The sequence below is a fragment of the Choloepus didactylus genome, chromosome 4 (assembly GCF_015220235.1).
Source record: "Choloepus didactylus isolate mChoDid1 chromosome 4, mChoDid1.pri, whole genome shotgun sequence".
Lineage (NCBI taxonomy): Eukaryota > Metazoa > Chordata > Mammalia > Pilosa > Megalonychidae > Choloepus > Choloepus didactylus.
In genome coordinates this window covers 125,949,432-125,972,668 of record NC_051310.1, presented here as the reverse complement: position 1 = coordinate 125,972,668, position 23,237 = coordinate 125,949,432, and the positions used below count along the sequence as shown (strand labels likewise).

General features: G+C 37.0%; 1 protein-coding gene across 6 annotated transcripts in view; it reads left to right on the top strand.

The window, feature by feature from the left end:
* UNC13C (unc-13 homolog C) overlaps positions 1-23,237 on the top strand; it is a 740,073-nt gene that overhangs the window by 455,405 nt on the left and 261,431 nt on the right. For all 6 annotated transcript variants that reach the window (XM_037833921.1, XM_037833918.1, XM_037833916.1 and 3 more), the window contains one exon: positions 7,767-7,852. In XM_037833921.1, coding sequence (XP_037689849.1) covers positions 7,767-7,852 — 86 coding nt within the window. The remainder of the gene's footprint in view (positions 1-7,766; positions 7,853-23,237) is intronic.

The window sequence follows — 23,237 nt, the reverse complement described above, 5'->3', positions numbered from 1 at the left end:
CAATGCTTACATTTTGCTCTGCCTGGTTATTTACATGTTTGTATTCTTGACTAGATTGCAAGTCTCTGGAGGACAGGAACATCTTCTACTCAGCTGTCTATTGCCAATATAACAAATGGAAATAGAAAGCACCTAATAGATGTTAGCTGAATGACTGTATATAAGATTCAGAAACTTAAATAGAGTGGACATGGGCCATTTTTTCATTTTTATGTAAAATGTTATGGCCATATGGATTTATTTCCTTGTTGTTGCTGCTCTTTTTAAATGTAGAATCAGATTTCCTCATGGATATGCAGAACATTATACATTACACACAATAATTCAGAAAAAAATCTCAAAGTAATGACTACTATTTTTTTAAAAGCCAAAAAAAAAAAAAAGAACATAGTCTGTTAAGGAGTACATAACAATTCAAACCAGCACACATGTTTTATTTTTCATCCTTTTCTTTTTACTCTACTTGTGTCTTTGCATTTAATTTGAATCTCTTTTAAATAACACAGGATGGTTAAGTTCATGTGTCAGCTTGCCTAGGTTATGGTGGCCAGTTGTTTGTTCAAGCAAGCACTGGCCTGATTGTTACTGTGAGGATATTTTGTGGATTTAGATCATCAGTAATTTGATTGCATCTGTGGCTCATTACATTGACAATCAACTGAGGAAAATGCCTTCAACAATAAGTTATGAAAGTCTCATCCAATCAGTTGAAGGCCTTAAAAGGAGAACGTATTATTTCAGCAGTCAGAAGAAAGAATTTCTATCTCTACTTCAGCCAGCTAGCCAGGTTCTCCTGGGGAATTCATCAAAAACCTTAATCAGAGTTCCCAGCTTGTGGCCTACCCTACAGAATTTGGATTTGCCCATCCCCATGGTTGCATGAGCCAATTCCTTTATCTCATAATATTTATATTGTGCACATGCACACACACATACATTACATCTGTCTGTCTCTCTGTCTTTCTGTCTATCTATCTGTTTACTTAATCGCCTATCAATTTTGTTTCCCTGGAGATAACTGAGTAATACACAGCATATCCATTCTTCCAATCTTTGCATTTTCACCAGAGAGTTTAGTCAATTTACAATTAATGCAACTCCTGATAATACAGGACTTTCTTCCACCATTTTGCTGTTTTGTCTTTGTAACTTGTATACCATTTTTTGCCCTTAATTCTACCTGTAAAGCCTGATTTCATATTTATTTGATTTTTTTGTATTGTACCATTTTGAGTCCTTTCTCATTTCTTTCTGTATGTGTTTTTCATTTATTTTCTTTGTGGTTACCATGAGGTTAAAATTTAACATCCTAAATCTGTAACAATAACATTTGGTTTGATACCTATTTAACGTCAATAGCATATACACACACAGTTCCCATACACTTCCATTCCTCCGTATTTTTTTTGTGTATGTTACAAATTGTATCTTTTTACATTGTGCGTCCAAAACCATAGGTTTATCATTACTTTTTATGGCTTAGCATTTTAGAATGTGTAAGATGTAAAAAGTGGTGTTCCATACCAAAAAATACAATACAGTATTACTGGCTTTTATAATTACCTATATGGTTAACTTTACCAGAGGACTTTATTTCCTTATGCCATTTTGATCCTTTGTCTTTTGTCCTTTCCTTTCAGTCTGAAGATCTCCCTTTATCATTGCTTGTAGGTCAAGTCTAGTGGGGAGGAACTCCTTCACTTTTGTTTATCTGAAAATGTCTTAATCTCTTCCTCACTTTTGAAGGAAATTCTTACAAGATAAAAAAATTCTTGGTTGGCAATTGTTTTTCTTTTAGCACTTTACATATTTCAACCCACTGCCTTCTTGCCTGCATGGGAAGAAATTGGACTTACTTTTATTGCAGTTCCCTTGTACATAACTTGTTGCTTCTATCTTGCAGCTTTCAGAACTCCCTCCTTGTCCTTGACATTGGACAATGTGACTACTGTCTCTGGGCATGGTTCTATTTGAATTTATCTTATTTGGGATTTGTTGAGCTTCTTGAATATACGTATTCATGTCTTTCCTTAAATTTGGGAAGTTTTCTGCCATTATTTCTTTGAATATTACTTCTCTTTTCTCTCTTCCCCTTTGGGACTCCCATAATATGTATATTAGTATGCTTGATGATATCCCACAGGTCTCTTAGGCTCTGTTCACTCGTCTTTATTTTTTTTTCTTCTTATTCCTCCTCCTGAGTCATTTCGCTTGTTTTGCCTTCAGATCATTGATTCTTTCTTCAGTGAGTGCCAGTCTGCTGTTGAGACTCTCTAGGGAATTTTTCATTTTCCTTACTTCAAATCTAGTATTTCTCTTTGAGATTCTCATAGTGTTCATTCATTGTTTTCCTTGCATCTTTGAATTCCTTCTCCATGTTTTCCTTTATCTCCTTGAGCATAAAGAGGATCATTATTTTAAAGTCTCGATCTGGTAAGTGCAAGGTCTGGTCTTCCTCATTGATGGTTTAATCGTGTTCCTTTGGATGAAACATTATTTCCTGTTTCTTTGTTTGTCTTGTAATCCTTTGTGGGACATTGTGCACTTTAATATTTATTAAGGTGTTAATTCTGGAATTTAATCTTTGAGTATTCTCTTTCTTAAGTTTATATCCAGCTAGTGATATGACAGAGATTTCCTTGAGTGTACGGAGCTACCAAACTCAACAGTATCTTTCACAGTCTCCGCAAATTGAGGCCCCTTCAGCTGGTGCTTTCCTTCAGAGTTAAGCTTTCCTATGAAGAATATCAGCCTGAGGCAAATGCAAATTGCAGGGTCCTCTCCACCTTTTCGGATGGAGCCAGCAGTGGTGCCTACTTATTTTCCTGGAGTTGTGCTTGCTCATGGCCTTAGGAATTTCTCCGTTTACATTTTAAAGGTCTTTGAATGCTCCCTCTACTCCCTTTGAAACAGACTTTCACTTCCTCCTGGATGCTGTATTGTATGATCTAGTCCAGATAGTCCTTTGCCCCAGGCCACTTCAATTTAATTGTTTTTTAAAATGCTTTAGTTGTCTAAAAGCTACTTCTCTGCCTTCAGGGCAGATTCTGGAAGGGTGAGCCTGAGACAAGTTTCCTGGTTCAGTTTGTTAGGTTTTTAGCAGATAGATTGGCAGTGACATATAGGCACCCCAGGATGTGGATGGGGTTACTTTGCTCCCCGTGGTACAGGGCCAGGGATCCACGATGGGAGTGCAGTCTGCTCTACACTGTCTTGGGGAGGATGTGGGGGGAGAGGCTAGCAAGGGCATCGCAAACTTCACCTACTGTTTTTCAGGCTGCATTTCTTGATTTGGCACTTGACCCATTTTTGCAACCCCTTGACTTTTTCCAGAATTTTGAGGAAGATGGTTCTTCCAGTTTTCATTAGTTGTTCAAAGTTTCTGTGGGGGGACAGCACCTTGGAGCATCTTATGCCCCCACTTGCAGAATGAAGGTATATCATTGAGTTTTGAGAATAAATTATATACTCGGGATACAAATCCTTTTTGGCTATATAGGGCTTTTTGTTTGTTTTTGTTTTTACTCAGAAACACTCCCCTGGATGTTTTACAAATAGTTTCTCCCTGTCTGTGGCTTGTCTTTTCATTTTCTCAACCATGTTATTTCAAAGAGCAGAATATTTTAATATTGATAAAATTCAGTTTATCAATGTATTTATTTTATGGTTTGTGCCTTCAGTGTTACATCTAAGCAAACTTTTCCAAACTCAGGGTTACAAACGTTCTACATTTTCTATTAAGAGTTTTATACTATTAGGTTTTGCCTTTAGGTATGTGGTCCATTTTGAGATCATTTTTTTTATATGTTGTGAAGTATGGGTTGAACTTCATTATTTTGCATATGAATAACTTATTATTTTAGCACCGCTTATTGAAATGACTATCCTTTTCCCATTGAATCACTTTTGTACCTCATTGAAACAATTGATCTTTTTTGTAAAGACCGTAGCTAGGAAACTCTGTTCTGTTAAATTACTGTCTTTATTACTACATTTTCATAGAGATGTAAAGACAGGTGACATGAGACTTTCAGCTTTTATTTTTAATATTATTTTGACTTTTCAAGTTCTTTTGCTTTTAAGTGTTGGCACATAAATTTTAGAAGCAGCTTGTCAATTTGTACACATGCAAAAAAAAAAAAATCCTGCTGGGTTTCTGATTAAGATTGCATTAAATTTATGAATCAATTTGGGAAAATTTGACATTTTAACAATTTTGAATATACCAACACATGAACACAGTACATTTCTCTATTTGTTTGTCTTATTTGATCTCTCTCCTGGCTACTTTGTAGTTTTATCAATAGCTCTTCTACATGTCTTCTTAGATTTCAACCTATGTCAAATTTTGCTGCTATTGTGAATAGTACTGTTGTTTTCATTTCATAACCAGTAATTCATTGCTAATATATAGGAAATTGATAAACTTTGTACTTACTTGTTAGTTCTAGTAGCTCTTTATGGCTTTTCAGAGATTTTCCATGCAGACAGTCCTTTTGTCTACAAACAGAGTTTTTTACTTCTTTCCTTATCTATATGCTCCCTATTTCTTTTTCTTGCTTTTGTTTGTTTGTATATTTGTTTGTTTGCAGTCTTTAGGACCTCTAGTATGACGTTTAAGATAAGTGATGTGAATAAATGTCATTGCTTTGATCCTAATCTTACTGTGATGCCATTAACTATGATGTTTACTATAGGTTTTTTGTAGATGCCTTTTATAAGGTTAAGTTCCCTTTAATCCATATTTTTCAGATTGCTTTTATCATGAATGAATGTTGAAGTTTGCCCATTGCTTCTTTTGCATTTATTGAAATGATCATAAGATTTTTCTTCTGTTGATACAATGAATTAAATTCATTCTTTAGAATAACATTCTTTTCTGAATGTTGAACCAAATTACATTACATCAACATTCTATTGATACAATGAATTAAATTCATTCTTTTCTGAATGTTGAACCAAATTACATTACAATCATCAATTGGTCGTAATATATTTATCCATTTTATACTGAGATTTTTTTGGTTGATGATTTCTATATCTATATTCATGAGGGATATTGTTCGGTAGTTTCTTTTTTTTTGTATCAGAGCACTGCGAAGTGATTGCATACATTCCTTATTCTTGATTCAAAAAATTAAAAGAATGATCATTTCCTCTTTTAGGAGCTCAAAGCATCCTCATTATGTTATATCACTTACAATTTTGTTGCTAGGTACCTATTATGTAAAAAATTAATGTACTACAAATTGTGTAATGTTAATATCTATCCACAAATGAAATTTTTTTAAATAAATTGCTTGCTTAAGGTTATTTTTGTAACCAAGAAGTTAGGATTTAAGGGATGATTATGACTACTGCATCATTATATGGATACTCCTTTTTTTACTTTCTGGTATATTAGAGTAGACAGAGGAAAATACCTAAAATCTCTAAACTAAAATCTAGATGCTTGATCTCTGATAATGATTGTAAAGCTTTTATCTTATGCCCTTGTGTTGTAAAAACCTTGTGACTGACCTTCACTTGTACCCATTTTCTCCATTTTTTCAACTTTAGAGTCTTATGATCACTAAAAACAGCCCCTCACAGCCCCTCATGTTTGTTAGTGAAGGGTCTTGGGTCAGAAGTAACCCACCCTAAGTCCAAAGTTATCTTGATGACCAGAGCTGGATCTAACCAAAATGGGCCCACCTGACATGCATGTGTAATAGCTTAAACTTTAACTAGTTACCTATACCTCATTATAATACTAAAAATCATGCCCATCATCATATTAAGGCTGCCATTTTCTTACATACATTCTGTGACTAAGCATGTAATCAGTCTGCACATGCTCAATAATTAGATCACCTCTAATTACATCATCTGGAGCCACTGTGTTCATTGTCCTAAAACCTGCCCATCTTTTGATACTATAAAACTACAAGAATTACTGCGGTTCAGGGAGGCAGATTTTTAGGCTGACAGGCTAACTGATCCCCTGCTTCACAACTAGCAATAAACCCTTTATCTCTTTGAAAACTCAGTATCTCAGGAATTGGTCATTTGAATGCATCAGGCAGAGAACTCACCACTTTTTCTGTTATCATTTTTATGTCAAGAAGTGAAATTTAATGGTGAAAACTAAGTTTGTGTATACAAGTTGTACATTTTTTTATAATAAAAAATTCTAAGGATTAAATACTTAAATGTACAGCTCTGCTTTAAGTTTAAAAATATTAATTGATGTTACTGGACAAATTGTTGTATGGTAATCAGCAAGGGATATTGAAGAAATATAGCCTATTTTTGGTGAAAAGTTGGGCTAGAATACTTTTATGTAATGTCAATGGTCTTTTCTTACTTTCAGTCAGATTATTAGCTAGCACTTTCTATCCCATTCAGGATTTTTTTTAAGACAAGGTATTATTATTTTTGAGTTAGACCCCAAAATCTAGATGAGAGTCAGAGCTACAAATTATATACTTAATATATAATTTGTGTTCCTGTATGTGTATATGTATATATGCATATGTGTACACATACATATGCATATACATTCATGCACACATAATATGTTTATATATTTGTTAGATCAGAAAAGACTTTCAGTCTCACATGCTGGCATGTGGTGAAAGTTTACAATATAATAAAAATTTTGGTCATTATATTCACTGGACTGTATTATAGGAGACTTGTCACGAGATTGGAAATACATAAACATAGAATACATATTCGGCAGCAGTAGGAATCTGGCCTTTATCCTAAGCTTGTTTGGTCTAAAATACAGACTTGCCTAGGCGTTCTGGGGTTCTGATGGATGGGTCCACCAGAGGCCATTTTACCACAGGAAGTGAGGAGCCTTCCTTGAAATAATTCACTTAAACAAATAGAGAATGGAAGCCCACAAGCCTGCTTCAAGGAAAACACTCATGGGAGGTGTGATTTTTGGTTTATGTGGTGTTTTAGTTTCCCAGGCTGCTCAAAGCAGATACCTTGAAATGGGCTGACTTTAAACAATGGGAATTTATTAGCTTACAGTTTGAGGCTGTGAGAATGTTCAAATCAAGGCATCATCAAGATGATGCTTTCTTCCCAAACTCTGGCTGCCAGCAATCCTTGCCTCTACTGCCACATAGCAAAGCACATGACAGCTTCTGCTGGTGTCTCCCTTCTCTTCCTGGTTTGTTACTTTTAGCTTCTTGCTCCTTTGGCTTTTCTGTCTCTCCCTCTGTATTCATTCTATTTAAAAAGGACTCCAGCAAGAGGATTAAGACCCATCCTAAATGAGGATCACACCTTAACTGAAGTAACTTCATTCAAAAGGTCCAATTACAATGGGTTCACACCTACAGGAATGGATTAGATTTAAGAACATCCTTTTCTGGGGTTCATTCAGTTTCAAACCACCACAGATGGTATCTACGACTCAGATTCATCTGACCTACCTTCAAGATTTAGGCATAGGAAGATGGAGTGTATGATAACACCAAAGAAGCTCTTCAGGCACAAACAAATAAACATCATAAAACATCTATCAGGACCCCCAGGCACCATTACTTTACCCCTCTTGTAATGGAGTCTATTTTCCCCACCATTCAATAATTTTTTTCTTTTTTATGCACTCTGGTATATAGCTTTTTCCTACCTAATAAAGTTCATGAAGAGAAGTTTCATAATAAATGTTATTTACTGTTTAATATTTACTGTGGTATGTATGTAAATGAGGTTTTTTTTAAGGCACCTTCCTCTTTTGGATACATAATAAATGTGTCTTGTTTTAGGTTTCCTCAAGAACTGAACATGGGAAAAATAAGTGCTGAAATTATGTGGACCCTTTTTGCTCAGGATATGAAATATTCACTAGAAGGTAATTATAAGTATCTACACTTACAAGAACATATGTTTTACTTAAATTCTGATTTTGTGTTATTGGTTTTAAATGTAAGGAATTCGTGCATTAAAATATTGATTATTTTAATAAATTTTAAGGTAAGATCAGAAAGCTTTAGGTTCTAAAAATTTTTCTACGTGGTAGGAAGATAAAGGTCTCAAAGTATTTAAAAACCCAAAAGAAGTATATACATTTTTATTGAAGCGGTCTAAGTGAGGATCACAATGAGTACTTCATTCAGAGGATAATGCTCACATGCAGGAATATTTTATGGCAGTGCATTAACCAAAGTGGACCATATTGAGGGAGCATGTAGTAGTGTTAGTCTAGATATTTATCTCCATGGACTTGGAAATGGTATCCACAACTAGGCAAGTTAGAAATTTGACTAAAGCTTGCTCAAGGACAATGGCAACGCTTTTCATGAGAATTTCTGCTTCCAATAAGTCCAAATTGTACATGATGAAATACGGTAAATGTTGTTCTGAAACAATTCTATAAATATTCCTTGAATATCCAAACTGTGTTCAGAGTTGGAGACAGGACTATAAACCAGGATAGTGTTCCTGTCTTCTAAGAACTTAGAACCTAGTAGGAAAAAAAATTCCTTCATTCAACAATATATATTAAGCACCTAGATACTAAATCGTGATCACTCCATTCAGTGTGGGGGAGACAACAGTAATTAGGACAGGCGTGTTCCTTGCCCTCAGCAATAATGGGGAGGATCACTACCAGTATGCAGACAATTGCAGTATGGTGTGCTCAGAGCATTATGCTTGAGTGTCTGGAGGTGAAGCACCTAAATCAGACTTTGGGCAAGGGGGCAAGGTAGACTTTCCCAAGGAACTTCCTTTGAGAAATGTTGTCTTGATGAAGTCTTGAAGTAGGAGTTGGTTCTGTGTAGAGTTGAACAAGAAGTTCTCCTGTTAGAGCAAAGAGGATTAACAATTAGAGTGAATACAAGGTTTGTTTGAGAATCAAGTACTCAGCAGACTGGATGAGTGAGAGGTTATCAAGAGGGGGGAGAAACTGGAACGGACCAGCATACAGGGCCTTTTGGGCCATGCTGAGGAGTTGACGCTGTGCTAGGAGAAATAAGGGATCATAAAGGTCTTTCAGCAGGGGCATGTCTTGTTCAGATTTGCAACTTAAAAAAGGCGTTTTAATAGCAGTATGAAAAATAGAATGGTAGGGTAAGACTAGTTCAGATTTCTTGCTCATTGTACTATGGTTTTTGGGTTTGCTAAAATATAAGTTTGCTGCTGTGGGACACAGGGAATATGCACAGGTTTTCCTTATTTGAAAAAGGTATATAATAGATTAAAATATGTGGTTTTCAGATGAAGTAGGGGTCTCATGCTCATATATACAGAGGTTTATCTAATCTTAAAAATTATACCAAAAACTGCGGAGAAGTGCAGACTCCTCCTTCTCAAGGTGGTGTTTCTTCTCCATTGTGTTAATTGGCCCTGCCCTGTCTGCCTCTGCCTCTGTCCTGCCTACTACTAACTGTAGCTTTTTATACCACCCTGCTTCAGCTGTTTCTTTGGGATATAAGATAAGTCTCTTAAATCAGATAGGAACCAGCAGGCCACCATGCAAATAAGTTTTTTTTTTCAGATAGCATTTTCTCCTCTAGTACTCTCCCTGCTCTCCCCTACCCTTCTTGGATATGGATCAGGCATCTCAAACTTCACAGGGCCCATAGAGAATTTTTAATCTCTCCTACCCAAATGGGCTTCTCTCCCCCTGTTCCCTGCCACGGTTATTGGCACCACCATTCATCCAGTTACTTAAACTAAAGGTAGTGGTTATCTGTGGTTCTTTTCCTCACCATAATCCAAGTTCTATCTGCCTTAGGGCTTTTCCCCAGCTGGCTTCTGTCTGGACTTGTCTTCCCACCCATTTGCACAGATGGCCATGGGATGCTCAGTTAGCATCACCTGCTCAGAGAGGATTTCCCTGATCACAGGAGCTAGAGTAGCCCCCTGGGAATAACTTTATTTTGATCCTCTGCATAGCAACTAATTACTATCCTGTATTTATTTATTTATGCTTGTTTATTTGATTATTTCTTATCTGTCTTCTCCACTACAATGTAAATTTTGGGCTATGATTTTTACAAACTTATCTATAGCTATAGAATGATGCCTTGAAAAGCAAAGCTGTTCAATAACTATTTGATGAATAAATGAATTAAAGTCTTTGCCAGGTAATCCCAATACAATAAAGTAGTGGAAAGAATATTAGAAAGGGATTCCCGTAAGTTACCTTCTTTTGCTGTATGATCTTAGGAACTTTCCAGGAGGTCAAAACTGGACCAGAGGGCTGGGCAGTGGAGCTGGAGGCTCCATGTCCACACTTCAGAAGAACTTGACCACTTGGAACCATTCCATGGTGGCACTACCTGCCATGCACAATTTAGTTTGGATAGGGCCTCTATTTTTGCTTATATAGCATTGTTTATGCAACTGTTTAATGTTTTATTTTGTGTTGCCTTTCTTTTAAAAAGTAAGTAGTAATTTTAGAAAAGTAAGTATAATATTATGTTGCCAAACACAAATCCCAAAATTTAATATAATTGAAACAATAATGAAATTAAGCATTCTACAAGTGTCTGTAACTTTGATCAGATGCTTATGGATTTTAAGCTACTAATTGTACACTCAATACAAAAAGCAGTATCACAAAATGCTGAGATTCCATCATCCAAAAGTGGGTTCAAGATCAAAGGTTAATTAATAATTTTGTGACTATCTTAGCTTTTTAGAGACAAGAATTTCCACCTGGGAATTTTTGTTGACTTTTTTTAATAGCATCTTTATTGATACATGATTCATATATCCTGTACCATACAATTTACCTATTTAATATGTACATTTTACTGGCTTTTATATTGAATTTTCACATGTATTTTCAGGAAGACGTGATGAATAAAGTAAGGGAGTACTTTGGATTGCAGTTCATGGTTTGTGCATCTTCTTCTCACACTAGAGAAGAAGGCTTTTGAGTGCAGTTACTGTATTTGTCATCTTTATATGCACTGAAACTTAGTTGAAACTCTGTACATATTTGTTTACCTGAGTCAAATTGCAAATGGGACAACTGTATACAAAGAATGGAGACAAGGCTAGAATACTTACCACGTTCATGCTAAACATTTACAGTCTTGCAAATTGGGAGGCAGCAAGGAGTCTGAGAGTCTGGGGAACACAATTCAGAAAGTTTCATCGCCTTATTAGCGGCGCAACTTGAGCAATTCATTTATAACATCTCCAAATTTTAATGTTCTTTACTATAAAATGTTGAAAATAGTTCTCAGATTAGTGTAAGGTTTATATGAAACCTGTAGTGTACTTTGCAGACTCTAAAGTACTATGCTAATGTGAAGAGAATTTTATTATTATTTAAAGGAAGAAAGACCATCAGAGTCTCAAAACAGTCTCCTTTAGGGGTCGGTAAAAGTTTAAATCCCTAGCAGAAAGTTTACAAATAATTGTTAATCTCTTCCCCTTCCCTTTCACAATTTCGATCTAATACATATTTTCAAGATGCATAATGCTTTTTCTTGTAATGTAGCATGAAAAATAATTATTAGAGAAGATAAGGGGTCAGATATACTTCAAAACATTTCTCTGGCAGGTTCTTTTGCACAATGATAGTGATGTTCTTACTCCCCTTATTTGCCTTATACATTTTGTTAGTATTATTTTCCATGGAATAGTGCTTCAGGCTGCTAACCTAGAAAGACTTGGTGTTGTTTTTATGTCATTTGTGCTGTGTAGTTCATCTTGTGATTAAAGCATATGAACCTGACTTGCGGGCAACTTCTGATGAAGTCAGGTCAACAGAGGAGAGCCAATTAGAATTTATGGACAAGAAGCTTTTGATGCAGGTTTTTGCTTTACTTCATGAACTCGTCATTCCCTGCAAAAGAAATAATCTAATCTTAAAAGTGAAAAAATTTTCCCCCAATTTACTCAATATATATAAGCCAACTTATTTTGATTTCACATTTGACATTAAATACCTTACCAATTTGATAAACAATGATTGGCTTGACCACAATGGAGATAAATTGTTGAATGTAATCAGAATAAATTATCTAACAAATTTAAGAAAAAGATGTATTTTAAGTGAAAAAGAAAGTGTAGGAATAAAAATGGCTCAAATGAAAAGTCTTATTTTGTAGTGAAATAGAGTTGGTCTTAAGAATTTCTTCTAAAGCCTTCTAAAATATTTACCCTGGCAGGTACAAATACGGATTTTGAAGTAGTTTAGACCTATATTTGAATTCAGCCTCTACTATGTTTCATTTTATTAGCTGTGATTTTGGATAAGTGATTAAACTCACTAAGCCTCAGTTTCAACATCTACAAATGGGACAAAAATACCTACCTTATAAAGTGAGGAGAAGAAAGAGTGAAGGGAGGGGAAGAGAGAGAAGAGCTCCTAGTACATAGTAAATAATAAATATAGCTATTATTATGACATTCTTGAGAATTATAATTTAATAAACAAGTTGGGGATAATTCATAATATCATCAAAATACTTAGATACTTACAAAAGACAGAAATGTTTAATTAGTAGTTTCAATTAAATACAGAGATTATATTTGTCATATTGGTATCCACTGAACTTGGTTACTTGGCAATTCTTAAATCAGGATAGTCCCTCTTTAGGGCACCAATTGTGTACAATATGTCTGTGTCTTCATAGTCTTTAGTAAGAGCAAATCCTGCTAGGATCCAAGGTGGCATCCCACATGGTAGGTTAGGTCTACAAGGATTCAGGTGGGTTCTGATTGACAATTCTGTAAAAGAGAATGTGGGATTTTTTAAAACTAGTTCTTAAACTTGGACATGATCATGGCTTGGCTTCAAGTCATATTCTGAAATTGCATCCACATTTGGGGGCTGGTGGGAAGGGAGAAGGGTTCTAAGGCATTGCCAAACTCTCAAATAAATCCTTGCATGCTAAAACGATTGAACCGCTGATAATAGTTAAAAACTGGCCATTTTACATACTTAGGTTAGGCCAAGATGGAACTAATTATAGTAAGTAAAACACAATAGGGTTTTATTAATCCCTGATCATCTTCCCCTGCATTAGTAAAGTCTTTTGACCAGTGTGCCTCAAACTTTAGTGTGCAGCTAATCAGCTGGAACTCTTGTTAAAATAAGATTCTAATTCAGTACACCTGGGGTGAGGACTGATTTTCTGCATTTCTAGCAAGTTCTGAGGATATGCCCACACTGCTGTTGGCAGACCACACCTTGAGTAGCAAGACTTTAGCATTGTAGTTGAAGTCTCAGGTCCAGACATTCTATCTTTTTGTCACCAATCTTTACTGTCTGTGGTTTTGTATAATGTAGGACCTCACTAATAGGATAACATCTTATTCTTGGATGAAAATTCTCAGACTGGCTTTGTAAGTTTTTCAATGTCTCACCATCTTACCAAGTACCACCACTGCCATTAATGTTGCCCTCACAGTTTCAATGTATTTCTTGATTTATGAATTTCATATAGGATATCTTCAGGTAGGGCTTTTTCCTCTCACATTTACTTTTTGGGGCTTCTCTCAATGTAGTATGATCTCCTTCAGTTGCTCTTCACCCAAATACCAAGTCCCAGGCTGCCCAGTGCTTTTAAGAACATTTCCATTGATAATGTGGTCACAAAGACAGTGAGGCCACAGAGTCCTGGTCATGTTTCTCTTCTCCTTGTATTGCTGACCATGCTAACTATGCTGAAAGAACTGGCACGTTGCCCCATGAATTCTCGTCTCACTTCTACTACTCTCATATTTAACATGACATCTTTTCAGTCTACCTGCTAGCTCTTATCTGCTGGTCTTTGAGTCTGTCTTCACAAATCACTGGTTGCCTATTTAGCTTGATCCTCATTTTTTTGGCAGGAAAGACTAGCTTCAGACTAATTTCCACAGAGAATATTAATTACCTGAAAATAATGTTTTCCTTTCTTTTCATACTCCCTACTTTAAATCTTCCTTAACCTTGTTAGATTGAAAGAGATTAATTCTGTATCTCTGTATATTCCAAGTCTATGGATGGAACAGAGACTGATGACACTTTGTAAAGGTTCTGTCTCATCTCTTGTTTGTCAAACAGCATTGGTTATCAATTATTTATTTTTCCTGTTCCACACACCTTGGGGATATAGAAATTCCCATCAGCAACAGGGATGCCAAGTGTTTCTTAACTGAAAAGAGATGGCAAGTGGCTTTCCCTCACCCTTTTGAAAATGCAGTATGATCTGCTTCAGTATTACCCTTATCCAGAAATAGACACCTGTTGATTGACTCAAAGAAATAACACAATTCTTATTAATAAAAATATTAGTTTTTTTTCCTTATTTTAATGCAATTTTATGGAGATATATTTACATACCATATAATAATCCAAAATGTACAATTAATGGTTCATAGTATCATCACATAGTTATGCATTCATCAAAACAACCAACTTTTGAATATTTTCATTACTCCAGAAAAAAAAAAATAACACCCAAAGCATTCCAAATCCATTATGCCCCCTCCCCCCATTATTAATTTATTTTTTGTCTTTGTTTTCTTACTCATCTGTCCATACACTGGATAAAGGGAGTATCAGTTGCAAGGCTTTAACAATTACACATTATCACCTTAAGAGCTATATAGTCACACATTCATCTTCAAGAATAAAGGCTACTGAATTACCATTCAACAGTTTCAGGTATTTCCTTCTAGCTATTCCAATACACCAAAAACTACAAAGGGATATCTATATAATGCATAAAAACAACCTCCAGAATGACCTCTGACACTCTTTCAAATCTCTTAGCACCCGAATCTCTATTTTGTTTCATTTCTCTTCCCCCTTTTGATCCAGGAAGGCTTTCTCAATCCCACGATGCCAGGGCCAGGCTCATCCCTGGGAGTCATGCCCCATGCTGCCAGGGAGACCTGCAACCCTGGGACTCCAGGGGGGAGGGCATCGAGCCCACCTACAGAGCCAGCCTATAAAGAGAGGCCATATCTGAGCAACAAAAGAGGTTCTCTGGGAGGATGTCTGGTTTGCTAATGCTACCATTTTGCGAAACATCAGAAATGGATTGGCTTTTATAAAGGGGGTTTATTTGGTTACAAAGTTACAGTCTTAAGGTCATAAAGTGTCCGAGGTAAGGCATCAACAATAGGGTACCTTCACTGGAGGATGGCCATTGGCATCCAGAAAACCTCTGTTAGCTCAGAAGGCATGTGGCTAGAGTTTGCTTGCTCCCAGGTTGTGTTTCAAAATGGTACTCTCCAAAATGTTGCCCTTAGGGTGTTTTGTCCTCTCTTAGATGCAGCCCCTCTTCAAAATGTCACTCTCAGTTGCTCTTTGGGGTCCCTCTGTTTGTGATCTCTTTTTATAGGACTCCAGTGAACTAATTAAAATGTACCCTGAAAGGGTGGGGCCACATTTCCATGGAAATATTCAATCAAGAGGTCATACCCTCTTCAAAGGTGTCACTCACAGCTGGGTGGGTCACATCTCCATGGAAACACTCAATCAGAAGGGTCCAACCTAATCAACACTAATATGTCTGCCCCCACATGATTGCATTAAAGAATATGGCCTTTTCTGGGGGACATAATATTTACAAACCATCACAAGGGACTTCTAGGAATAGTTATAAGTAGGCTTAGCTTCTCCTTTGCAGGAATACATTTCATAAGGGCAAGCCCCAAGATTGAGGGCCTGGCCTATTAAATTGGTAGTCCCCAATGCCTGCAAAAGTATCAGGAATTCCCCAGGTGGGAAAGTTCAATATTTCCACACTTTTCTCCAGTCACTCAAGGGGCTTTGCAAATACTTTTTTATTCTCTGCCCAAATTACTCTGGGATGAATCAGCGCATCATACTTACCTGTACAAACCAACAAGATCTCCCTCCCTATTCAAGGTTCCATGTAATTATGGTGTTCAAATAAACTGACCATTCAAGTTAAATTAGATCATGTGCTACAGAAGATATAAATTTTACACCAAATAAACATCTCTTCCTTCAGTATCACACAGAAACTGAAGTTTTAAAACACCATCAGTGTCATCCTCCACCCTTTAGTCTAATCTGCCCTAGTCCTAACCAGATCAGCCTCACTTACATTTCCAGTTGAAGTCTGATCTCCCCTTCAGCCTTTTTAACAGCTGCTGTATGGGGCAATACTGATCTTCATAGCTGCAGAGGTCCAGCTCTAAATCCCAGGCACCACACAGACACCCAAATCTCCAGAACCACACGGCACACAAAGAGCCCAGCATCCCAGAATCCAGAAACAGACAAAACACTCATGAATAGATGCTACTGCTGCAAGAGCTCACAATTTATGAACCCCTAAAATAAGCCTCCTCCTGATAACTCATGCTCCCAAACTCAATTCTCAGAGCCTGCACATTATGTTTATTCCATATCAGTGAGGCATTATAATATTTGTCTTTCCGTTTCTTGCCCACTTCACTCAGCACACTGTCCCCAAGGTACACCCATCCAGCTGCATGCCTCACAACTTCTCTCCCTCCTGTAGCTGCCCAATACACCACTGTATGTATACTCAATAGTTCGCCCTTCAGTTCATCAACCAACACACCCCTAGGCTGCCCCCATCTACTGCGTATCATGAACACTCCTGCCACAAACACCACCACCCGTTTGCCTGCTCCCAGTTCCTCCAAGCATGTATCTAACAACGGGGTTGCAGGATCAAGCAGCAACCCCACACTTGGCCTCATGTGGAACCACCACACCACCCCCTAGATGTTCTGTACCACTCTACCTCCCCACCAACAGTGAACAGGCACTTCCCTCCTCCCTCCACACCCTGCCCAGCACCCACATCTCTCTGCTTATTTTTTAAACAGGTTTATTCACACACCATACAATCCATCCCAAGCAAACAATTAATGGTTCGTGGTATAATCATGTAGTTATGCATTCACTACACAATCTACATAAGGACACCTCCACCTCCTCTGCAGAGAAAGAAGATGGGGAAAATGATGAATAAAAAAATAAAATAAAGAGGAGAAACAACAATGTCAAGAAACCTAAACCTCTCCTCTATATCCCCCTCTCATTGATATTGAGCCCTGCATACTACCCTTGCCACATCCCATGGAAGTATACCACAATGCAACTGTTAACTATAGATTCTAACCTGCATTGACTGCGTTTCTCCATACACCTTCCTATTCCCAACACCCTGCAATGCCGACACTCACCCATTCTCCCTCAAGCAAAAATAATCCTTGATTTACATCACCATCACTGTCCACTCCAGGCCCCACCAATCTGCACAGTCACAGTCCCTATCCTCCACCCCTCACTGGCACCACAAATGCACTCAGCCCTACATGTTCAGTGCCACCCACACTCAGCCCTGCCCAGTGCACCCACAACACTGTGCAACCAGCTGCCATTTTGTCTTTTGGATTTTATATGTCCTATCTTAATTTATTTTTATTTTTTTCCTCACTTGCTCTTTTTATCCTTGCTGATTATCTTCATTCCTATACACTGTTCTCCAAACCTCTCCATCCTGTCTTTTCTTTCTGCCTGTAGTGCTCCCTTTAGTATTTCTTGTAGAGCTGGTCTCTTGTTCACAAACTCTCAGTATCTGTTTGTCTGAAGTATTTTAAACTCGCCCTCATTTTTGAAGGATGGTTTTGCCAGATATAGAATTCTTGGTTGGCAATTTTTCTCTTTCAGTGTCTTAAATATATCATACCACTCCTTCTTCCCTCCATGGTATCTGCTGAAAAATCTGCACATAGTCTTATCAAGCTTCCCTTGTATGTGATGGATTGCTTTTTCTTGCTGCTTTCAGAATTTTCTCTTTGTCTTTGACATTTGACAATCTTATTAGTAAGTGTCTTGGAGTACATTTATTTGGGTCTATTCTGTATGTTGTGCTTCTTGGATCTATAATTTTATGTCTTTCATAAGAGATGGGAAATTTTCAGTGATTATTTCCTCCATTTTCTTTCTACCCTTTTTTCCTTCTCTTCTCCTTCTGGAACACCCATGACATGTATATTCATGCACTTCATGCTGTTAAACAGTTCCCCAAGACCCTGCTCATATTTATTCATTCTTTTCCCTGTCCTTTTGTGTGTAGGATTTCAGATGTCATATATTCTAGTTCACTAATCCTTTCTTCTGCCTCTTCAAATTTGCTATTGTAAGCCTCCATTGTGTTTTTCATTATTTCTATTATGCCTCATTTCCATAAGTTCTGTCCATTGTTTTTTTCAAACTTTTGAGTTCTCCCCTATGTTCACCTCATGTCTTTCATATCCTCTATCTCTTTTGCCACATCTTCCCTTAACTCATTGATTTTATTTTTGAATTGATTTAGCATGTTTGCTTGACCATCTTTAATTATTTGTTGCAACTCCTATATCTCATTTAAAGTGTTAGTTTCTTCATTTGACTGAGCCATATCTTTGTTTTCCTAGTATGACTTCTAATTTTTTCTTGGTGTTTAGGCATCTGGTTTCCTTGAATAGTTTATTCTAGAGGTCATTTTCAATCTTTACCTAGGGTTTTCTTGTTGGTTGGCTTTGTTCTCTGGTTTTTGTTTTTTGTTTTGTTTTGTTTTGTTTTGTTTTCCCTGGCATTCTGTTCAACCTATTCTAGATCTCTAGCTTCTGTTTAACTGATCGGAATTTTTCAACTCTTATTATTCTGGTTCTTGTCCTGCCTATATGGAACTTTTTTTTGAGGAAGGTCTACCCAGATATGATTGACCCAAAACAGATTTTCCCAGACCAGACAGACCCAGGTCGCAGGAGGAGAGTGTAATAAGTATCAGTTTTCCTGGGGATGAGAGCTAGCAGGTTGTCAGACTTTCCTGTGAGGGCTCTAGACTCTTTGTTTTTCCATCCTTCCCAGGAGGTGGTGCTTGTCAGCCTGCATCTCCCCACTGATATAAAGAGGTGTGGTGCCTTTAATTCTCAGCAGACCCTGCCCCTGCCAGGGGAGTAAATAAGACCAAGTATTAGTCAGAAGTCAAGGTTAAGCTATTTCTGTTTTGTGTTCCCAGCCTCTGGGGTTAGAATTCTCTGAAGGAGGGCCTCTACTTGAGCTGTGCCAGCCCCCCCCCCCTTTTCTTAGGGAGGATATGCCCTTTAGGAAATTATCTCCTTCATTTGATTCCTTACTTTGTCTCTCAGACTTATCTTAACTCCACCCTTGCCTGTGTCAGGGATGACGACTGAAAATGCCTGAGGTTTTCTCTAATGAGATTCTTAGAATTGTTTAAAAAAGAGAGAAAGAAAAATTCCCTGTTCAGAGCCAGTCCCTAGCCCCTAGTTTTGCCAGTCAAGAGCAAGAGTTGGAACTGAGCTCTATGTGTAACTTTTCTTATAGTACAGCCCTTTTCCAGTGTTCTGAGTTCAGCTGACTTCAAAAACCTTTTTATTTATTTTTATTTTTTTTTCCATCAGCCCACCTCCTCTCTGCCAAGAGAGATCTCAGGATTCCTTTCCTCCTTTCTCTGTGTTAATATGTGCTCATGGCTTGTATTCAGTACTACAAATTTGTTAATTACAACCACAATCGGAGCCTGGTTGAGCTATCTTCTCTTGCTCCTGGCAGAGACTGCTTCTTTTTCCCACAGGAAGGAGTTCCAACTCAACCTGCCATTCCATTGGGGAAGGGGCATAAGCTCCTCAGTTTGGGTGCCTTACTTAGAGTTCTATGCAGTGTTCTCAGCCCTTTCACCTATTCCAGACTGGTGTACAATGTGTGTCCACTCACGGATGTCATGCATTGTATGTTCCAGACTATTTACTTGTTGTTTCTGGCTGTTTACTAGCTGCTCTAGAAGGCTGACTAAATTCTACACTTCTGTATGCTGCCATCTTGCCCTGCTTCCAAATATTAGCTTTTAATGGATAATGTCTTATACCTTAGGAAATTCTAGCCTATATTACACATGACTAATAATTGAGTCATTTTGCCATTATGAAAGCTATTTGATAAGAGTTTAGAAGTTTAGCAGTGACTACTAAAATACCACAAGATAGTCAAACACTACCTTAGGTCACTTCTATATTCCTTACATTACATATAGCATCATAATCTACCCAGTTACCCAAGGTAAAAATTGGGAAGTCATGGTTGATTGCTTTCTCTCTTTAGTGTCCAATCAGTAAATCTACACTTAAAGCATTATATCTGAATGTCTTCCTAATAATTTTACTTTTTATGCTTCTTGCTACGGTCCTTGTTCAGATACCTCACTTTTCCTGCTTCTACTTGCCATGATATGATTCTTCCTTTGTAGGCACTTTCCTGACCACTGGATAAAGTCTGGATTCCCTAGCATAGCCTGCTGCCAGTCCCCTGCTTTCCTTTTTGTACCCAATTTCAGCCCACGTGCATAACCATTTGCCTTCTACATACATACCTTATGTTCTTGCTAAATCCAATTATTTAAAATTCTACTGAAATCCTTAAATAAGTATCATGCCCTCCCACCCCACCATCATCTCTGCATCTCTGCTTTTCCTTATTTTCCCTGCCTGAAAAAGCCTCATGTATCTCTCAAAGTTCAAATTAAAGTTACTTCTGTAAAGTCATTCCTGAGATTCCAAGAAATAATCACTTCTTCCCTAATCTTCCATAATTCTTTATTTAAATGCAATTTTTGAGATATATTCAAGCACCATATAATCCATCCAAACTATACAATCAATAGATCACAGTATTTGTGCATTCATCGACACAATTTTAGAACATTTTCATTACATCAAAATAAAAAAAAATAGAAATAAAAAGGAAAAGCCAAAACATGCCATATTCCTTACACCCCCTATTATTTATCTATGTTTGTCTTTATTTGTTACTCATCTATCCATACATGGATAAAGGGAATGTCAGTCACAAGGTTTTCACAATCACGCAGTCACATTACAAAAGCTATATAGTTATACAATCATCAACAATAATCAAGTCTAATAGATTACAGCTCAACAGATTCAGGTATTTCCTTCTAACTATTATAATACACTGGAAATAAAAAGGGATATCTGTATAACGCATAAGAAAAAACCTCTAGAATGACCTTTCAATTCTATTTGAAATCTCCTAGCCACTGAACTCTATTTTGGCTCATTTTTTCCCCCTTTTTGGTCAACAAGGCATTGTCAATCCCATGATGCCATGGCCAGGCTTATCCCTGGGAGTCATGTCCCACATTGCCAGGGAGACTTAAATCCCTGGGAGTCATGTCCCACGTAGTGGGGAACGTAGTCAGTTTATTTGCAGAGTTGGCTGAGAGAGAGGCCACATCTGCGCAACAAAAGAGGTTCTCTGGGGGTGACACTTAGGCATTATTATAAGTAGGCTTAGCTTCTCCTTTTCAGAAATAAGTTTCATAAGGGCAAGCCCCAAGATTAGGTTTGACTTATTAAGTTGGGAGTCCTTAATGCCTGCAAGAGTATCTGTAACTCACCAGGTGGAGAAGTTTAATATTTCCACATTTTCCCCCAGTCCATTAAGGGTCTTTGCAAGTACTTTTTAATTTTGAGCCCCAAATAATCTGGGATATATCATGGTATTACATTAACCTATCCAGAATTTAAAAAAAAATCTCATTCCCTATTCATAATATTCCTGATTATATTTTTAAATAAACTGACCATACAGGTTAAATTAGAGAATGTAAACTTTGTACCAAATAAACATCTCTTAAATAATAGTTAAAACTCAGGAATAGATGTGACTGATGTAAGAGCATACAATCTAGGCACCTTTATAATAAGTTTTGTCAAACATTCTGTACTCCTACATCATCATTTGCCCAATCTCTGCCCATTTTCTTTCCTCTGGTATCCTATGTTCTTTAATTCAATTATGAGCATTTGCTCATCATAGTTCATTTGTATTAGTGAGGCCTTACAGTATTTGTCATTCTGTTTCTGGCTTATTTCATTCATAATGGCCTCAAGATTCATTCACCTAATTATTTACCTCATAATTTCATTCCTTCTTGCAGCCACTCAATATTCCATTATACGCATACACCACAGTTCTCCCTTCTGTTCACCCATAGATGTACCCTTAGGCCAACTCCATCCATTGCAAATCATAAATACTCTTGCCATAGACACCAGTGTGAAAATGCGTATTCATGTCCCTGTTTTCAGTTCTTCCAAGAATATACCAAATAACAGGGTTGCAGGATCATATGGCAACCCTATACTTAGCCATCCACCACACTACCCTCCAGAGGGGCTGTACCATTCTACTTCCCTACCAACAGTAAATAGGTATAGCTTTCCCTTCACATCTTCTCCAGCACATGTATCTTTCTGTTTATTTTTCTCACACAGTGTAATATCCATCTTAAGTGAACAATCAATAGCTCCTGGTATAATCACGTTGTTATGCATTCACCAACACAATCTATATGAGAACATTTCCATTTCTTCCACAAAGAAGAGGAAGAAAAAAAAAAAGAATATTTTTTAAAAAGGGAGAAAGAACAATAAGAATCCCACATCCCTCCCATATGCCTTGCCATTGGCATTTAGCTTTGGTATGTTGCATTTGTAACAATTAATGGAAGAATGTTGCAATGTTACTGTTAACTATAGATCCTCGTTTGCATTGATTGTATTTTTCCCATATCCCGTTCCATTTTCAATCCCTTGTAATGTTGACATTCCCTTGTTCTCCCTCATGTAAAAACTTTCTTATATTTCCACATCTAATCACCATCATTGTCCACTGTAGGTTTTGCTGAGTTATATAGCTCCAATTTTTATCATCTATCTTTCCTTCTGGTGTCATGCCCCTAGCCTTCCTCTTTCAACCATACTCAAACTCAGCTTTTTCATCATACCTATAATACTGTGTTACCGTCACATAGTATTATGCTATCTGTTTCTGGATCTTTACAATCAATCCTGTTGAACATTCCATACTCCTACAACATCAAATGCCCAATCTCTATCCTTTTTCCACCTCCTAATAATCTGTATTCTTAACTTGAACTCTCAGAGTTTGCTCATTATAGTTAGATTGTTTTAGTGAGACATACAGTATTTGTCCTTTTATTTCTGGCTAATTTTGCTCAACATAATGCCCTCAAGGTTCATGTACATTGTTGCATGCATCATGACTCTATTCTGTCTTATAAATGTGCAATTTTCCATCATATGTATGTACCACAGTTTGTTTATCCACTCATTCTTTCATGGACATTTGAGCTGTTTCTATTTCTTGGCAACTGTGAATATTGTAATTATAAACATAGGTTTACAAATATCCATTTCTTTCCTAGCCTTCATTTCCTCCAAGTTTT